Source organism: Amblyomma americanum, chromosome 6, assembly GCF_052857255.1.
Source record: "Amblyomma americanum isolate KBUSLIRL-KWMA chromosome 6, ASM5285725v1, whole genome shotgun sequence".
Lineage (NCBI taxonomy): Eukaryota > Metazoa > Arthropoda > Arachnida > Ixodida > Ixodidae > Amblyomma > Amblyomma americanum.
The window spans coordinates 83,097,283-83,113,236 of record NC_135502.1 but is presented as its reverse complement, the minus strand read 5'-3'; the positions used below and the strand labels follow the sequence as shown (position 1 = coordinate 83,113,236).

The window sequence follows — 15,954 nt, the reverse complement described above, 5'->3', positions numbered from 1 at the left end:
ATAGACATTCTTCTTTCCTGTGAAAGGGAGAGTTTGAGCGGCTTACTATTGTCTTTCCAGGCTCTGCGTCCTCACTGAGCATAACGTACATGGCAAGGCTGAGGTACACCAGGTGAATCCACATTAATCCATACTTTAATTAAGGTAGGTTTAGCTACATCACCAGCTTCACAACTAATCTCAACAACATGTAGTCAAGAAATACTTCGTTGTGAAGTACTCAACGCAAATTTCGTTGAGATTTGTAGAATCAATTCAATCCCCTTTAATTGCGTCTACAAAACCTCACCAGAACGTAAACGGAAACTGATTGCTCATATTTGTAAGGGATATATGTCCCATAGGGTTAAGTATAGTAGTCTTAGCCTTCGACAAATGGCACTTGTAGTATTGCCTATTCGTTCGGCGTTCAGAAAAGTACTCCTGTTTAGCATTTACTCTCATCGTCAGCACACCGCGTTAAGAACAAACTATGCGTTCATTACGCGAGGAGAAAACAATTGTACTTCGTCACAGCTAAAGCATGGGGTACGTTCATTACGATTGTAAATACTGTATTGACTGAGATGAATTCAAGAGCACAACATGCATCGAAGCGGGGACCATCTTTAGAACGAGAATTGAATTTATACTAGAGGCATCCAGCTTTCCATTGCATGATCAGGCCAGCTGTACACGCAACGGAATAGACTGCAGAAAAGAGGCCGAACGTGCTGCTCAAATGACTACTGAGAGGGGCGACTCACAGCACCTTTTATGTTTCCATTCCGTCATATTTCTTCCGTGCAATGCTCGTCGAAAATCCAAAAGAAGCGACCTAACGATACCGCGCCACATGCACCTGGTGAAGAGGTAATTTCGGGTTCACATTCCTCGGTGTGCCCATAGCATCTTCGCTCTCTCGTTACGTTTCCATTCCGTCCATACGCGCGCGCTTTCGCTTAGACACGGTGGACAGGACACTCTCACGCACATATAATGCAGCCAAGGCGCCGAGAGCATCGGCGGCCGCATCGAATCGCCTTTCGCCGCAAGCAGCAGCCACCGAAGCATTTCCGGCGACTCCGCCAGCTTCCGCTGATGTGGAGCACGCAGACTCTGCGACGAACACATGCACAACGAGATACTTATTGTACACGGCGAGGGCCTGATGATCGCTACGGCGTAGCGATTACCGCGTCGCGCACCAGGTGGCATTATAGGCAAACATAAAAACATTGCCTCGGGCCCAACGGCGTCCCCCTATACAGAGGTGCGTGTGTGTCTCCACCGGGCTCGTACATACAATTACGTCACATTAATCGGGCCCCTAGGAACAAGAAAAGGTCGTAAGGCGTTGTCGCCTGCGCTTACAAACGCGTCTTTCCGTCCGGTAGCCGCGGCACTCCGGAAAAAGGCAAAGAACTCTCTCTTTCTCCTTTTTTTCTTTGTTTTTGTTTTTTCCGTGCATGCAGTATCCACACAGGCAGGACAGCGGGTGTCATTACTATGCTTAGGAGTCCGCATCGTCCCCGCCTATAAATAGGCCCTGATCGTACGACGGGCACAATTCCTCGCGCTACGCGCCGGCTGCCGCTATAGATGCCATTACAAAGATGTACAAGCTCTAATGTTTATTTTATTACTGATGCTCCAGCGGCTGCGCTAGGAGAGAGAGAGAAACAGCGGGTCCTTGTTCCGAGATGACTGCCGCCGATGCCTCCGGTGCGGAGGACGTATTGTTTGACTGGGTTCACGCCGAGGTCGACTCTACTTCGCTGGCACTGCTCTGAAACCATCAGGTTCCGAACAAATATGCGGGCCTCTCCTCTCTCCCTTCTCAATGTTACGACGTGATGATGCCTGGAAGACTCGGGCAGCGAAAAATATAAGGAGCGCGAGCCGAAGGGATCGCCCCCTTCGTGCTATGGATACCGGGAGGCCCCGCGTTATGGTGGATAAACTTTGTTTTCTTTTACGAGGGCTGCGCAAGACGCTTCTGTGCACGGGGGCGAGAGGGGGGGGGGGGGGGGGCACAGCGCACACTAGGTAGTGCTTGTGTGCAAGCGCGTAAGGCGGTCCTTACAAGTGGGTGCTTTGCGAACGTTTTCTACGGGAACGATGACGGCGAATACGTTATTGTTTCCAACACGCGCGCGGGCGCGCTGCCGGCCATCGTAAAAAAACTTTATGCACGCCGCGTCGTTTGAAGAAAAACCGAGACGCACGTGCCGCCCCCGTTGGCGCAAGCTTGTGTGTATGTATACGGCGACCGCGCACGCGTACCCGACGGGGCGCGCGCCCCCAGCCGAGCCTCGCTGCGCCGCAGTCTTTTGTTGCACATGGAAGAAAACGGTCTCGCGGGACCATTTACCGCCGCCGTCCGGAGATCATCTCCGAGAGTATACACCGCGCGACCGTTTCGCGGTGCGGCCTCAGACGCTGACTCTTAGAGACCGCAGAGTTTGTTGTCCTTATAAGAGAGGTACGAGGGGACGTCGCTTCGTGCTTTGCGCATGCCTTATAAATAGGATGCGCTGCGAATGTTCTGGAATCATCGGCGATCGGTTGTGCTTTGTGGCCAGAAACGGAGCCTTTCCTCAAACGCAATCGGTGCTACCGGATCGCTTATTTTTTGTTATATTATTCTTTGGGGGCGTTTCAATGTGCATAGCGATAGAAACGAGAGCAAGCCCCGCAAGTGGTGCGCGGGGCCATTGTGTGTGCATACCCCCGTGCGGGCGGTCGACTCTTGTGCGGTGACGTTTCGGGAGACAAAGGATCGGTTTTCCTCGATGCGGCATATGTGTGTGTAGGGCCACAATGTTTCTCTTTATTTGACCTTTGCTTCCTTCAAAATGGACATTATATTTCCTGTACATGGCCAGGCTATCCTGAAATCACGTTGAATTGTCTTCTTCCTCTCTGTTTTTCTCTCTTTTTCTCCTTCTGTTTTGCTGGATTGACGTTGTCTTTCAGGGCTTGTTGAAAATGAGCTACTAACATCATACAGATAAATAAAAAGCTTCAAAATGTTCACATTCCGTCGTCTAAATCTGCCTTATCCTGAGGATACATGGAAACTCCTTGGTAGTGAGTGAAAAATTATGTATGATTTAAGGCCGAGTCTAGCTTGCCGTCTTAAACAGCTTCATCAAGGTACGAACAAAAAAAATCCTGCACTCAGTTGTAAAAGTAAATATGCAAATGTTAAAGGCTATCTCGTTAAGTTCGTGCTTCGCCGTTTTTCATGGGACTACCGTAATTCGGGACCGCGCCCAGTCAGTCTCACAAAGACTAGTGGCCTATAGCAGTTCAATGGGAGGCAGCTCGGTCATTCCCATTATTTCTTAGGTCAGAGATGATGCCAACACGCTATTTTTCTTTGTTCAAAGCCATGCACCACCTGGCTGCAGCTAAGGAAAGTAGAAGCGCTTGACCCGAATGTTTTGTAATGTTGAATATACGTGCTGCCGAACAGTCGTCCCTAAGTAAACTGTGTGAAAGAACGTAACAAACGCTGTGATGTGCGCCTTAGGTCGAAAGTTTCGAAGCCGCATTGTTTCATTTTCAACAGGGAGGTTGAGTGCGCAGGGCCTTACTAGAGTTCTCAGAACCCGAACCCTTTGGCTCCGGGACTTTTGACAGCAGCTTTACATGGCAGGAACGCATAACTAGCGCGACATAAATGGCTATATTCACAAATAACAGCGAACTCTGCGTCCTTGTTCGGTTGCAGATATAACATCAAATTGGAATATGTCTAATATCGCTAATGCAGCGTTTCATACTCTCTTTAGGTGACCGCTTGGCATTGTTTGCCACCTGGAATTTACAGTTTCGTTACAGAAGTTTCGCTAGTGAAAGTGCCCATCTGGCGGTGGATCGACCTCATTTAAGTGCAGAACGCGGCATTTTCTTTCTGTGCATTGCACAAGCTGAACATGCAATAGGTGGTTGAAACCTAACGGTTGGATTTATCTATTTTAATTTTTTTCAGAATCCGGCGGACTTTTTTCGCTGATTTATTGTTGCACCCCTGTCTGGTCAAAAGTCGCATAGAATCTATCTCAGTGTTTTTGCTAGCATGAACAGTTTATTGACCAATAATTAATGTGAAAATGACAGTATACTTCGAGCTCTACTTGTAGAAAGAATTGCTGTCGTTATTAAAATTTAATACAAGTTAAATGAGATGGCCGGCAGACAAGCGCAAGTGAAAGTTTACTTCTAAGATCTAGGCTGACAAGTTATCGTTGGGCCGACGCGCTGGATTAAGTTAAGGAGGGCGTGACATCACGCGGTCGGCGTGTTGATGGTAGCGATGGAACTACCACTCAGTCGTCGCTAGCCACAGCATGGTGTTTTTTTCGTGAAGCCATGCACGGTTTCGTGTCAGTGTCCTGCATGCAGTTCATAAACGTACTTAACCTACTAAATGATCTAAGCTAGCAGGCCATGCTCCTCGGTATGCAAGCTGTGTTAGCTATCGGAGCAATGCCTCGAATAGCACAACTGCGCTGCTTCAACACTACCACTGTCTCATCACAGCCCTGGTTGCGTAGTTACAGTCAATTTTCAACTTTGACTCAGTGTAACTCGTACTCAGCCGCCAGCTAACTATGTCTTGCATGCCAGGAATACTGCCCTTTCTCGCTTAAAATAGATTTTTGAAAATAATTTTTTTTAATTTTGATCTTTTTTTTTTCGGCTTAAACGAAGACGTCCGAACTCTGTTTATACCAGAAGTTTCTAAGCACGAAACTCAGCTATGCAAAGCAGCCGCCGCGTTTGCCAGTTGCCCGAGCAGCTGGTTTTGCTTTCCAGCCGTATTGTGGGCACATTGCAGCACTCCTATGCACCAAAAGGTCTCGAATGGTGAGGACAAACATTGTTCTTACCGCACACCCATTTAGAGCTTAAGGGCTACTATAAGTTTCTTGCTACACTGCTAACAAGCAAAACCCGTTGATCGGTTACATTTAGCAAAGCCGGCACGCACTTTCATTTGCACCGCAGTAGGAAAGTTACCGAGGTGTGAGAGTGAGCTTAATTTCGAAATCTGGGACTATCGACTTAGGCCCGTTTCACATGCTGCGAATTTCACCGTCCGACACTGCGAATTCGCTCGATCTGCGGCTGGAGGGGCCCGCCGTTCTTGCCGCAGACGGCTTGCGAACGATTTCCGTCCGGTTGGAATTCATTCGCAGCGTCGGTGTGTTCGCTCTGCGACTGACCAATAGGAAGCATCCAGTGCTTGGCTCCACGTCAGGCTTGGCTTTGGCCAGGCTTAGCTTTGGCCAGCGTGTACTTTTCGAATAATTCGGAACTGTTTACTTTGATAAAAAGATACGAAATGTTACCTTGTATCTAAAAGTGCGCATAACTACAACAACATAAACACATTCCATCTTGCATTGCTACTGCGTTGATTCACAGGTTTCACAACCGAACGAATTCGCAGGTTCTGCGTTGCATGTGAAAGAACTGAGCGGCAATCGCATTGCGGCATCAACGGCGGCACCGAATTCGCAGTGTCGGTGCGGCAAAATTCGCAGCATGTGAAACGGGCCTTGCACCGTGGTTACAAATCTAGAGGACATGTTTACAATTTACAAAAAAAAAAATGACGAATTTATAGACAGGTTATTACACCGATAACACCGCGACATGAATGTTTAGGGGGGAAAAGCTGAGCAGGTGGAAATTGCAACCACCCCTTTTCAAAGGCGATGCTCCTATCTTCCATCCATACAGCCATCCATAGGCGGCCGGGGGTATCTTCTGCGTCGTCGTCTGCTTCGGTGCACGCTGCGCGCTTCGCTTTTCGCGTCGTTTCAAAACTGCATTCTCCGTACGGGAACGATGGAAAGAAATGCGAACAAAGCTGAGTCTAGGCGCTCCGCAGTTCGCGTCTTTTCATCGCACATTTAGTGCGGTGGTAACAAAAAGACACCAGAGTCGTTCCTGATACATTCCATCACGACTTTAACGTCTTTTAAGAGCGCTGGCTCGTACTCATCACGTTTCGAGATTTCGTGGGGTCTGCTACCACCCTTGACCTTAGCGCCATATGTAGCAGCAACTACTCATCACGTTTCTAGATTTCGTGAGGTCTCCTACCACCCTGAGATCAAAGCGCCATCTGTGGCTGCAAATAGAAAACAGCGCATCTCGCATCGAGAATTGTAGTGCCATCTACAATAACATTGTAGAAAAAACCACCTTCCGCGTGCAAATGATGACGTCACGGTCCAATATGGTGGACAGAGGTAGAACTATGTGAGTATGACGTCAGGGGACAAAATTTTGGCATAGTTTCGGTTTCTGGAATCCAAGACGGTGCCCATTAAAATTGGTTGTGCCCTCTCATCCGTTTCCCGCCCCTCACCAAAAAAAAAAGCCTAAAACGCGTAGGAAAACTGTCCCGTTACGGGACCGCTGTACAAGTATACATTCGTTCCGCTATATATACTCCGACAACAACGCGCACCCATCCGGGAGCAGTTGTATACCGAATTTGGTAGGCAAATAAAATCCTATGGGTTGTGTTATAGAAATAAAGCCACAATTAAATAATAGGTAAACATTATATACATGCAATTACTAAATGAAGCGCTACCATATCGCACCGCAAGCCGAATTCTGGGCCCACCTTGATCCCCCATGCGAAGCAAATCCCGTTTGGTACGTATCTTGAGTGGGTGCAACTCGGCAATTGGTAGACGTGCATCGTAATTTTTGACAGATGGCGCTAGGCGGCGATCATTCCGCTAGGCGGCGTGCGTGCACGCGTAGCCGAGCATGGTGGCAATCCACCTCGTTTCAAAGGGCATTACATTCCGTTTCTCGAACTATCGGCGCGTTCTTCTTCGTTTTCTTCGTCTAGTAAGCCAAACAGCTAACGATCGTTACTTCAACGGCTTCCAGACGGTGGCGGCCTTTTTTTTTCTAACCACCCTGGTGAATGCGCGATGAAAAGAAATTTCCAACAGAGGACCACGTAAGTACCGCGTTGTTCGCGTTTCTTTCCATCGCACTAGTACTGTCTGGAGCAGGAGTGGTGTGTAACACTAGCGCTTCGATTAGACTTGATTGTCACGCAACTTTCCAGGAGTGCCTACTGTCCAGACAGACGGAGAGGGGACCGTTTTCATCCAGAGGCATGTCATTGCGCTCATTTCGATGCATGGCCCGGCAGCTTGCCGTAAGCTCCGACTGGCGCCACAAGAAACGCGAGCCATGCAACCGCAAGTGTTGTGTAGCACTTTTGCACCCGACAGTACATTCGTGAGCAGTATGAGAGGGAGCAAACTTTTTGCACGAAATTGTCGATTTTCCGGTTGCTTCTTCATCAAATTTCACAATGACTTTCGAATATTATGGCCCTATAGAGGAAACCTATTTAGAAAACAGAGAAGTGTGCTTGTCGCACAAAAATATAGAGTAATCAATAAATGAATGCCCAAAGTTTGTTCCCTTCACATTACTCACGACTGTATGGCTGTGTATGCTGCCTGTTTTGATTGACTGTATTTGTAAGCAAATATAGCGCACGCGGCTGAAAGATGCAGTGCGCAAGAAGCTTGTGCTATTCGGACAAAAATACCCAGCCGATTAAACATGCAGAAGTTGTGGCATGTGTGTCTGGCATCACAAAGAACATTTTATTGGGTTTAACGTCCCAAAGCGACTAAGTCTATTAGGCGCGCCTTAGTGGAGGGCTCCGGGTAACCTCGCCCACCTGGGGTTCTTCAACGTACACTGATATCGCACAGTACACGGGCCTCCAGTATTTCGCCTGCATAGAAATTCGACCGACGCCGTCGGCATCGAACCCGCGTCTTTTGGGCTAGCAGCCGAGCGCCATAACCACTGAGCCACCGCGGTGGTTGAAAATAAAAAAAACATTCACCGAGACGTTCTGAGAAGAAATCAGCGTTGAAGGGGCCATGCATAGGTCTAAATGTCTTCCTAAAAAACTATCGGTGGCTGTTAATGAGCTGCCTTTTTCACAGAGGCACTGTGAAATGAGAAAATTTTGAACAGTTTTGTTTACATCTGTTTCCACGGACCGCCCTCACGTCAGTTTTCCCCATCTGTCATTAACTCCGGCATGCACACATTGTGGTATTTTAAGAATACACCGGCCTTCAAATGGCGTCCCACATATGCAAATTTCCTTCTAGGATGTGCTAAGCTTTTGCAAATGAAGAGATCACCTGGCATGTGCAAAGCGATATCGTAAAACGTCTCTGAAATATTGTATTTATCCACATTCCTATGGGCCGTACACTCAGCTATTACCCCTATCCGGTGATGGCATTGCCAGATTTTACTCGCGTCACAAATCCGCGCTGTTTTATATACAGTGGTCTAAAGCTGACGCCTTGTACTCATAAGTTATGCTGCGCAGCATGCCACATTACCCCTGACTGATAGGACATGTCATCGTTTAGGGAGACACTGCGCATCGGGCGGGGTATGTAGACTCGAAAATACTACCTCTGTGAAAAGTATAGAGAGCGAGGCATTTGGTTCTGGCTCTTGATGTATGGCTTGTTATGCTTCACCGGCCTTGAAAATATGTAGAAGGTGTGAGAAAATCTTCTCATGGTCTCCACAGGTTAGGCTTTCCGCGGATGCTGTACAACAACCCCACAACACTGCTTTGAATCAAACCCTTTGAAACGTTTACTTTTTGCAAACAATGCACATATGCTCTCAAGATTAAGTGAAATTGCGATTTCAAAGCTTTTTACGCGTGGTAGCTGCCATAGAAGCTTTGCGAGCAATTTGGCGGAAGTAGTTTAGCTATATATGATTGGAAAAATCACTGTTTACCAGCAGATCGCCGTCAAGCGCCGAGTAAAATTTGCTGCCTTCGACAGGAAAGAAAGTATAAGGCGACCCTTGAGAGAAAGCTTTACAAATAGCTGGGCTGGTGCTGTAATTCTACAGGGCTGCGGGTGAGGGCGACGTGCGAGTGGTTTAGCAAGCCTGTGTCTCGAATGTTCCACGTATGATTCGATCTGGCTTGAAGTTTGAAGTCTATTTCCTTGAAATACATGAAGCATTCATGCGTACACTGATCATGATAGAGATGGGCAAACTACTGGCAGCTGATAGCAACATCAATTGCGACGGCAATGAACTTGACGGCATATTTAGCTAAAAGTACTTTTTTTTAAGCCTAAAGGGGACAAAACCATTACCGGAAACACATCGCAAAAAGTAAGCAAAAGATGTAAGAACGCAGTACACTAGGAGTCAAAAATATACATACACTGTAAAAAAAAATCCGTCAAAATGACGGGAAATACCTTGGCAGCTCTATTTCCAAGCATTTGACCGTTAAAATGATGGCACCCCGTCATTTTAAAATGACGGTGCTTTTTCATCATTTTGATGTTTTTCTTGTCAATCTGAAATACAACTGAACCGTCAATTTGATTACATTTGACCATCAAAATGACGGCAGAACATCATTTCTAAATGACAGTTTTTCCATCATTTTGACGTCTTTCTTGTCAATCTGAAATACAACTGAACCGTCAATTTGATGACATTTGACCATCAAAGTGACAGCAGAACATCATTTCTAAATGACAGTTTTTCCATCATTTTGATGTTTTTCTTGTCAATGTGAAATACAGTCAAACTGTCAATTTGATAGCATTTGACCGTAGCAGTTACAGCAAGATGTCATTTCTAAATGACAATGTTTTTTTCCTGACTTCGATGTCATTTTTATCGATTTGAAAATATAGCCAAACTGTAATTATACCACTGATTGTCTGCGATGGCAAGCTGTCAATTTTAAAACTGTTTTTATGACTTCAAGACTTTTTGCAAATTTGAAATTATCTATAACTGTCAGTACAGCATTTGGCCATCAAGGTAATAGCAGGCTGTAATATCGAAATGACTATGCTTTTAACCATTCCAAAATTTGGCTTGTCAACATGAAATGCAACTGTGTTGTCAGTATGATGGCCTAACACGACAAGTCTCAACATAATTCTGTGTCAATATATAGTGTGGTGAACCTGACCACATGAAAGTCACTTGCAGTGGGCAGTACCTCATAAACCATGCAACAAAAACAAATTTACATTTCTACTTGCACATTTATTCATAAATTAAAGTGCATTCAGCAGGCTCAGCAACTTTGGTGCGATTCCGCAGGCCCTGCCTTTGCCGCGCCCTTTCGTTGGGTTGCTCTGCCCAAGGTACCTGGAAACAAAACGAGGATAGAATAAATCCATGCTCCATAAACTGTGCCAATCACATACTCTGCCTACACGCGTGAAATGCCATGAATGTGTGAACTGCACTACCTTCTGCAACACACAGTATTACGAAATTGAAAGACGAGATTAAAATCAGGTAGCAACAAATGTGAGCACACTAGTAGTGCGCTTAAATAGCTACATATACATGCACTAACAATAGATGATGTACCTAACTAACAATAGATGATGTACCTAAATGTAACCATTATTATAACTCGTAAAAACAACCCACAATTGCACATACACACCGTATAGTATTTCTAGTAACAATAGGTGCTCATCATGTACAGGAACCATACACAGAGTCTAGAAACCATAACTATGCAAGAGCATTTTGCTGCATTTCAGTGTTTTCAGCTATCAGCCGCAAACATAGGTCAGTATTGATGTAACACCCTGATGTCCAGGTATAGGCTGCAATTGCACATGTGGCAACCATGCATACATTTAAAAACCTCATTATCATGCCTCATCATCTTACCATTTGCACAATGCTCATTCTAATTTCTGTGCCCTTGGCCACAAATAAGCGGAATTTCACACCTGAAATCTGAGCAATCAACAAACCTGTCACGATGATGAATGTCTTAATTTTTTTTTCTTTTACACTGCAACTGTTGACACAAAGGGCGGCCAACTTCTCAGGTGCCAACATAGTAGACTTCACGATGGCTCTTTCACCTGTCCATTTCAAGTACTGAGCAATTCTGGACAAATATGGGATCACAGCATAATTTTTTTTGAAAGGGGCTAATAACCCTGCCAGCCCCTAAAAGGTCACCAGGTGAAAGGGGAAAGTGCCATGTAATGGTTGTGACAGTACCTGTGAAGCTGTCCTGCCGATGTGTCACGTCTCCCGTTTCAATGCAAAATGAAATCTGACATTCATCATTGCAAAAGGTTTGTTGAGTGCCCAGAAGGTGAGGTAGAGAGCTCTACTTTCTCGGGGCTGATTGTACACAGGCTACAGCGAGCACTGCATCAATGGTAACAAGGGAACCTGAGGCCTGTAAAAGTGCAGAGAGGCATCCGGCAACTTGCCACATGTGTGGACGCAACCCATAGTCAGACACACTGTAATGTTGCACTAGGACATTAGCCAGTGGACACGATACATAGTAGAGCGACTTAAAATAACTGCATTTACACTTAATCCTCGCTCCTATTTTTCCTGACGTCGGTACTTATAAAAGTGCTGCACACATTATATTTAGCAATAATTGACAGTCGCCCGTCCTATCTGGTTCTTCGTTCTAGCCCCTTTCTTGCAGTAGCCGACCAAAAAAATAAGCAAAACACTGAAAAGTGTTATCTAGATGCACTCACAGGACACGTGACCAAGTTTAGGCCATGCAAACTGCCAGCCTGGTGCATTCATCACATGACAATGATCAAATCCGCAATTCTGCAAGTGTCAGAATACCAGAACTGGGTGCAATTTAAAATTAAAAGTCCGGCCTTCATCTCGCAATTGCCAGAGCTAGCCAATGTGCAAGGCTTGTTAGCATGTACTGCTGGCAAGCAGCACTATGTCAATAATCTTACCATTCTACTTTCTAAAGACGCCTGTGACTGGCAAATCACCATACAGGTGTGCCAAAAAAGCAACACGGTGCTGTGCCAGAGAACGAAGAAATGCACGAGAGGAATGTATGTGACGACATCAGAATTTCAGGGGAACAGGGCAGAACTGATCATTTGCAGGCACTGGCTAAGGAGGGCGAGTGCCTTTCCTCAGGAAAAAGAAGCCTGCTGCTCACACTATTGCCTCGGATTCCGATTGCTTATCAAACGCATCATCCACATTCACTCATTTACCGCTGCAAAAGCTCCATGGTGAGGGGGCAGTCGGGAGGGTACGCAACGTTGAACACAAAGAAGGCACCAAGGAGGAGGCCCATGGCCTTCTCAAGACTTCTTGTAGAATCCACTGCAACGATGATCTTCTTTATGTCCCCCATGCTTGATCCTGCAAGGAAAAAAAAATTAGTCACATGCAAACGCTACCCACTAAAGGGGTGATCTAATAATTCGAGTAACTCTATGGCCTTCGATGTGTCCACTGAGAGAAGCCGAATTCAAATGTACTCGTAAAAAGCCATACTGGGTCTTGTTGCTAGGCCTTATGGTACCCTGGCAGTAGACAGACACATGCAACATGCCCTCCCTTATCAGTGCTTTACACGCCACTAATTATATCTGTTGAAGATGCTTGCTTCATGTAAACATACTACATAGAACTTGTTTATGGAAAAAGCTTTACAAATATTGCACGACAAAAGAGAATCAACTTTGTCGACAGAATACTTCGTTTTTTTTTAAATAATGGGGAATAGTGATGAGGTAACGAAACTTGGGCAAGCACCAAGGCAACTTTTCAAAGGCCCTCCATTTTGTACCTAGCCTGCCATGACATTGATGAGAAAAGCCAAGCTCAGCTTCGTTCATGCTTTCTAGCAGAACGTCATATTTTGGCAAGTCAAAAGGCCGCACATTAGTCTCGATGAACTCTGGCATATCACCTTATAGTGCGGAGATTGCCCCACCCTCCCCACTTATCAACAGTACTGCTACTGAGTTCCAAATTTTTTGTACACTCTAATAAGAATGGAAAACTACTGGCCAAACTTGCACATTGTTATCATGTTTAATTATTAAACAAACTGTACATACATAAGATGAAGCAGCAATTAAGCCTTTCATCCAGGGCTAGCCTCATTCCTAAGTTTTGAATATGTCCTACTAAGTAGAGTGAAGATACACAAAATCAGGTTACATCGTAGAATAATAAAATACACTGTACAAGCCATGTTTTGAGCCAAAGTTCTATAAATGACAAATACATACCAATCACAGCAAGGTGCGGAGTTGTTGGCAGTCCTTCCAGCCCCCCTTCAGCTGCATGCTGGGAATTCACAAGCCACATGTTATTAGACTCCAGAGAAAACATCAGTGATCAGATACATGCATCTCAATAATAAATCATAACCATACTTCCAACGATCCTGCTGTCATCAAGGCACTTTCTACACCTCGGGTACAGTATCATTTCAGCAGAAATGGATGAAAATGCGGTATAAAATTACAAGACTACAAATTTACTTGATTCAATAATTCCCAGCTAATGGATACGCCAGTCGAAAGAAATTTTTGGCCCTTGTTTGAGGCTTATAGGCAATAAGCTATAAAAATGAATAGAATTTATTTGGAAATAAGTATTGCTGAAATAATTAGGCCCATATCTTAATGCTATACAAGAATGAAACTGCACACTATCAGTACACGAACTAAACACTGAGCTGCCCCATCGCCACCGGACACCGACGTATGGGGCTCGGTGTGCCAGGAAGCGAGGAACAACAAAAGAGAGCGTAAGAAATAAAACAGAAAAAAGCTGATCAGTGCACGAAAAGTAGTCTGCTTTTTATTGACGAATACTTTTACGAACCTACGACAGTAGTGCCGACACCATGAATTCAAGGGAGCTGCAGATGGCCAGCATGGTAGTCATAGCACATGTCTTGGCCTGAATTACAACTGAAAATGTAAAAAATGGTTTTTACGACTATTTTTACTGCCCATTAAGCCCATTCATAAGGTGTTCTGCATTTAAACAGAGGCGCATGGCGCGCTAGAGCTCGACCAACTCGATTTCGATCCTTGGCCCGCGTACCAGTAATCGTAACCGAAAGTCAGGCTCGATCGCGATTGTATGTGCCCGCATGATAGAGATACTATAAACGACTTTCTTCGACTTTCTTCAATTAACGTGCGCCAATGCTCTTCGTACGCTTCAGTGTTCCTCACAGGAAGTTTTTTTTTACACGTGGGCGCACGCAGCCCCTGAAAATCGCTGCACGTGGCTGAACCATGAGGCCGCGATTCACGCTTTACGTAGAAGCACGTCTCTGAACGGCAATCTCGGGCCCACGGCCATCGGTGCGTGTATACATTACGCGTGAGAACTAGCGTGCTCCTCGTAGCTATGTGCCGCACAGAACGCGTACTGCACGAACGAAGCATATAAGCAGAACACTTACCTCTACCCGCTGCAGTTGATTTTCGGCTGCAGCCCATACGTTCCTTGATTGCGTCTTCGCGGCCTTCCAACGCGTCGCACACAAAAAGGCAAAATGGCGCAAAAGGCAGAACGCACACCCGGGCAGAAGCAGCGCGCACAAAGAAAAGCGAGAGGGAACCACGACAACCGGACTCCTTCCTTGACAGCGGGGGCCGGAAGCGCGCGTTGAGCGACGTCTCACATGACGTACCCCTACGCGCCAGCCAATAGAGTTTCTCGTTTTGTGTTGCGCTCTCCGTCTCTTTCTCCTCGCCCGCTCGTTCACGGCGAAGTCTCCGTCTTTCCCGTTTGACGCCGGCGGCTCGTCAAAATAGATAAAAAAGTGGCCGTCAAAATGACGGTTTGTTTTTACAGTGAGTCGGCATTTAAATGACGATAGTCAACTTTTTTATATCGGAGAGTAATGAATTCCAAATCTTCATAACAAAAATCTCATGGTTTGAATTCCGAAAGTATTACGAGCTTTAGGAATTAAAAATTATTGCGGCTTGAAAAGCGTGTGAAAGTTGGGTTAGTGATGTGTTTCATGAGTAAATTGAGAGAGCTGATTATCATTAACTACAAGATAACCGAATACATCAACACTGATTATAATGAGATCGTTCATACAAAATTTCCTAAGCTCATGATATAAATTGTATGCAGGAAAGTATCTATTATTCCATGTGAGAATGTTGACAGCTCGATTCCAAACATGTTTGAGAGGCTATATTAAGAGACCATGTTGAAGGAATAGTATATCAGTCTCCAAGAAGTATGCAATAGTCTGGATGGCTACGATTAATGAAACAACAAAGCAATCCCGTTCCCCTTAGGAAAATGCGAATGTCGTATCGACAAAAAAGTGAGCTGCCAAAAGGCACTACAAGGCAACTTCCTTCAAACTTCTTGTGAACCGAACATTTGCCGCTGCTCGTGAAATAAATCAGTGTCCTTTCTTCGAACTTCCTTTCTATTTCCATCAGTGTGCTCCCAAATAATGAGGCTAAAAAATTCCCAACCAGAACAAAATTATAATAATAAGCAAAATTCCAAAAATAAAACGCCACGACCTGTATTTGAACCAATAACCTTCCGTCTCCTACCACATGAATCTACACCCTACATCACAGCAATGGCAGCACTTTGAAGTTCGTTAATAATTAATAATAATTGTTTTTTGGGAGAGGAAATGGCGCAAGTATCTGTCTCACATATCGTTGGACACCTGAACCGCGCCGTAAGGGAAGGGTAAAGGAGGGAGTGAAAGAGGAAAAGAAGAAAGGGGTGCCGTAGTGGAGGACTACGGAATAATTTCGACCACCTGGGGACCTTTAACGTGCACTGACATCGCATAGCACACGGACGCCTTAGCGTTTTGCCTCCATAAAAACGCAGCAGCCGCGGTCGGGTTCGAACCCGGGAACTCCGGATCAGTAGCAGAGCGCCCTAACCACTGAGCCACCGCGGCGGATTCTTTGAAGTTCGGTCGGCTGCGTTTTTATGGAGGAAAAACGCTAAGGCGCCCGTGTGCTGTGCGATGTCAGCGCACGTTAAAGATCCCCAGGTGGTCGAAATTATTCCGGAGCCCTCCAGTACGGCGCCTCTTTCTTCCTTTCT

The 15,954-nt window shown here is 45.6% G+C and overlaps 1 protein-coding gene across 1 annotated transcript; it reads right to left on the bottom strand.

Moving 5' to 3' along the window:
- Window positions 1-10,089: 10,089 nt before the first annotated feature.
- On the bottom strand, window positions 10,090-13,716 carry LOC144093806 (uncharacterized). Its single transcript, XM_077627511.1, has 3 exons — window positions 13,122-13,716; window positions 12,093-12,243; window positions 10,090-10,215 (listed from the first exon to the last, which is right to left on the bottom strand). The coding sequence occupies exons 1-3, from the start codon at window positions 13,222-13,224 to the stop codon at window positions 10,122-10,124; spliced, it is 348 nt and encodes a 115-aa protein (XP_077483637.1). The 5' UTR covers window positions 13,225-13,716; the 3' UTR covers window positions 10,090-10,121.
- Between the last annotated feature and the right edge of the window lie 2,238 nt (window positions 13,717-15,954).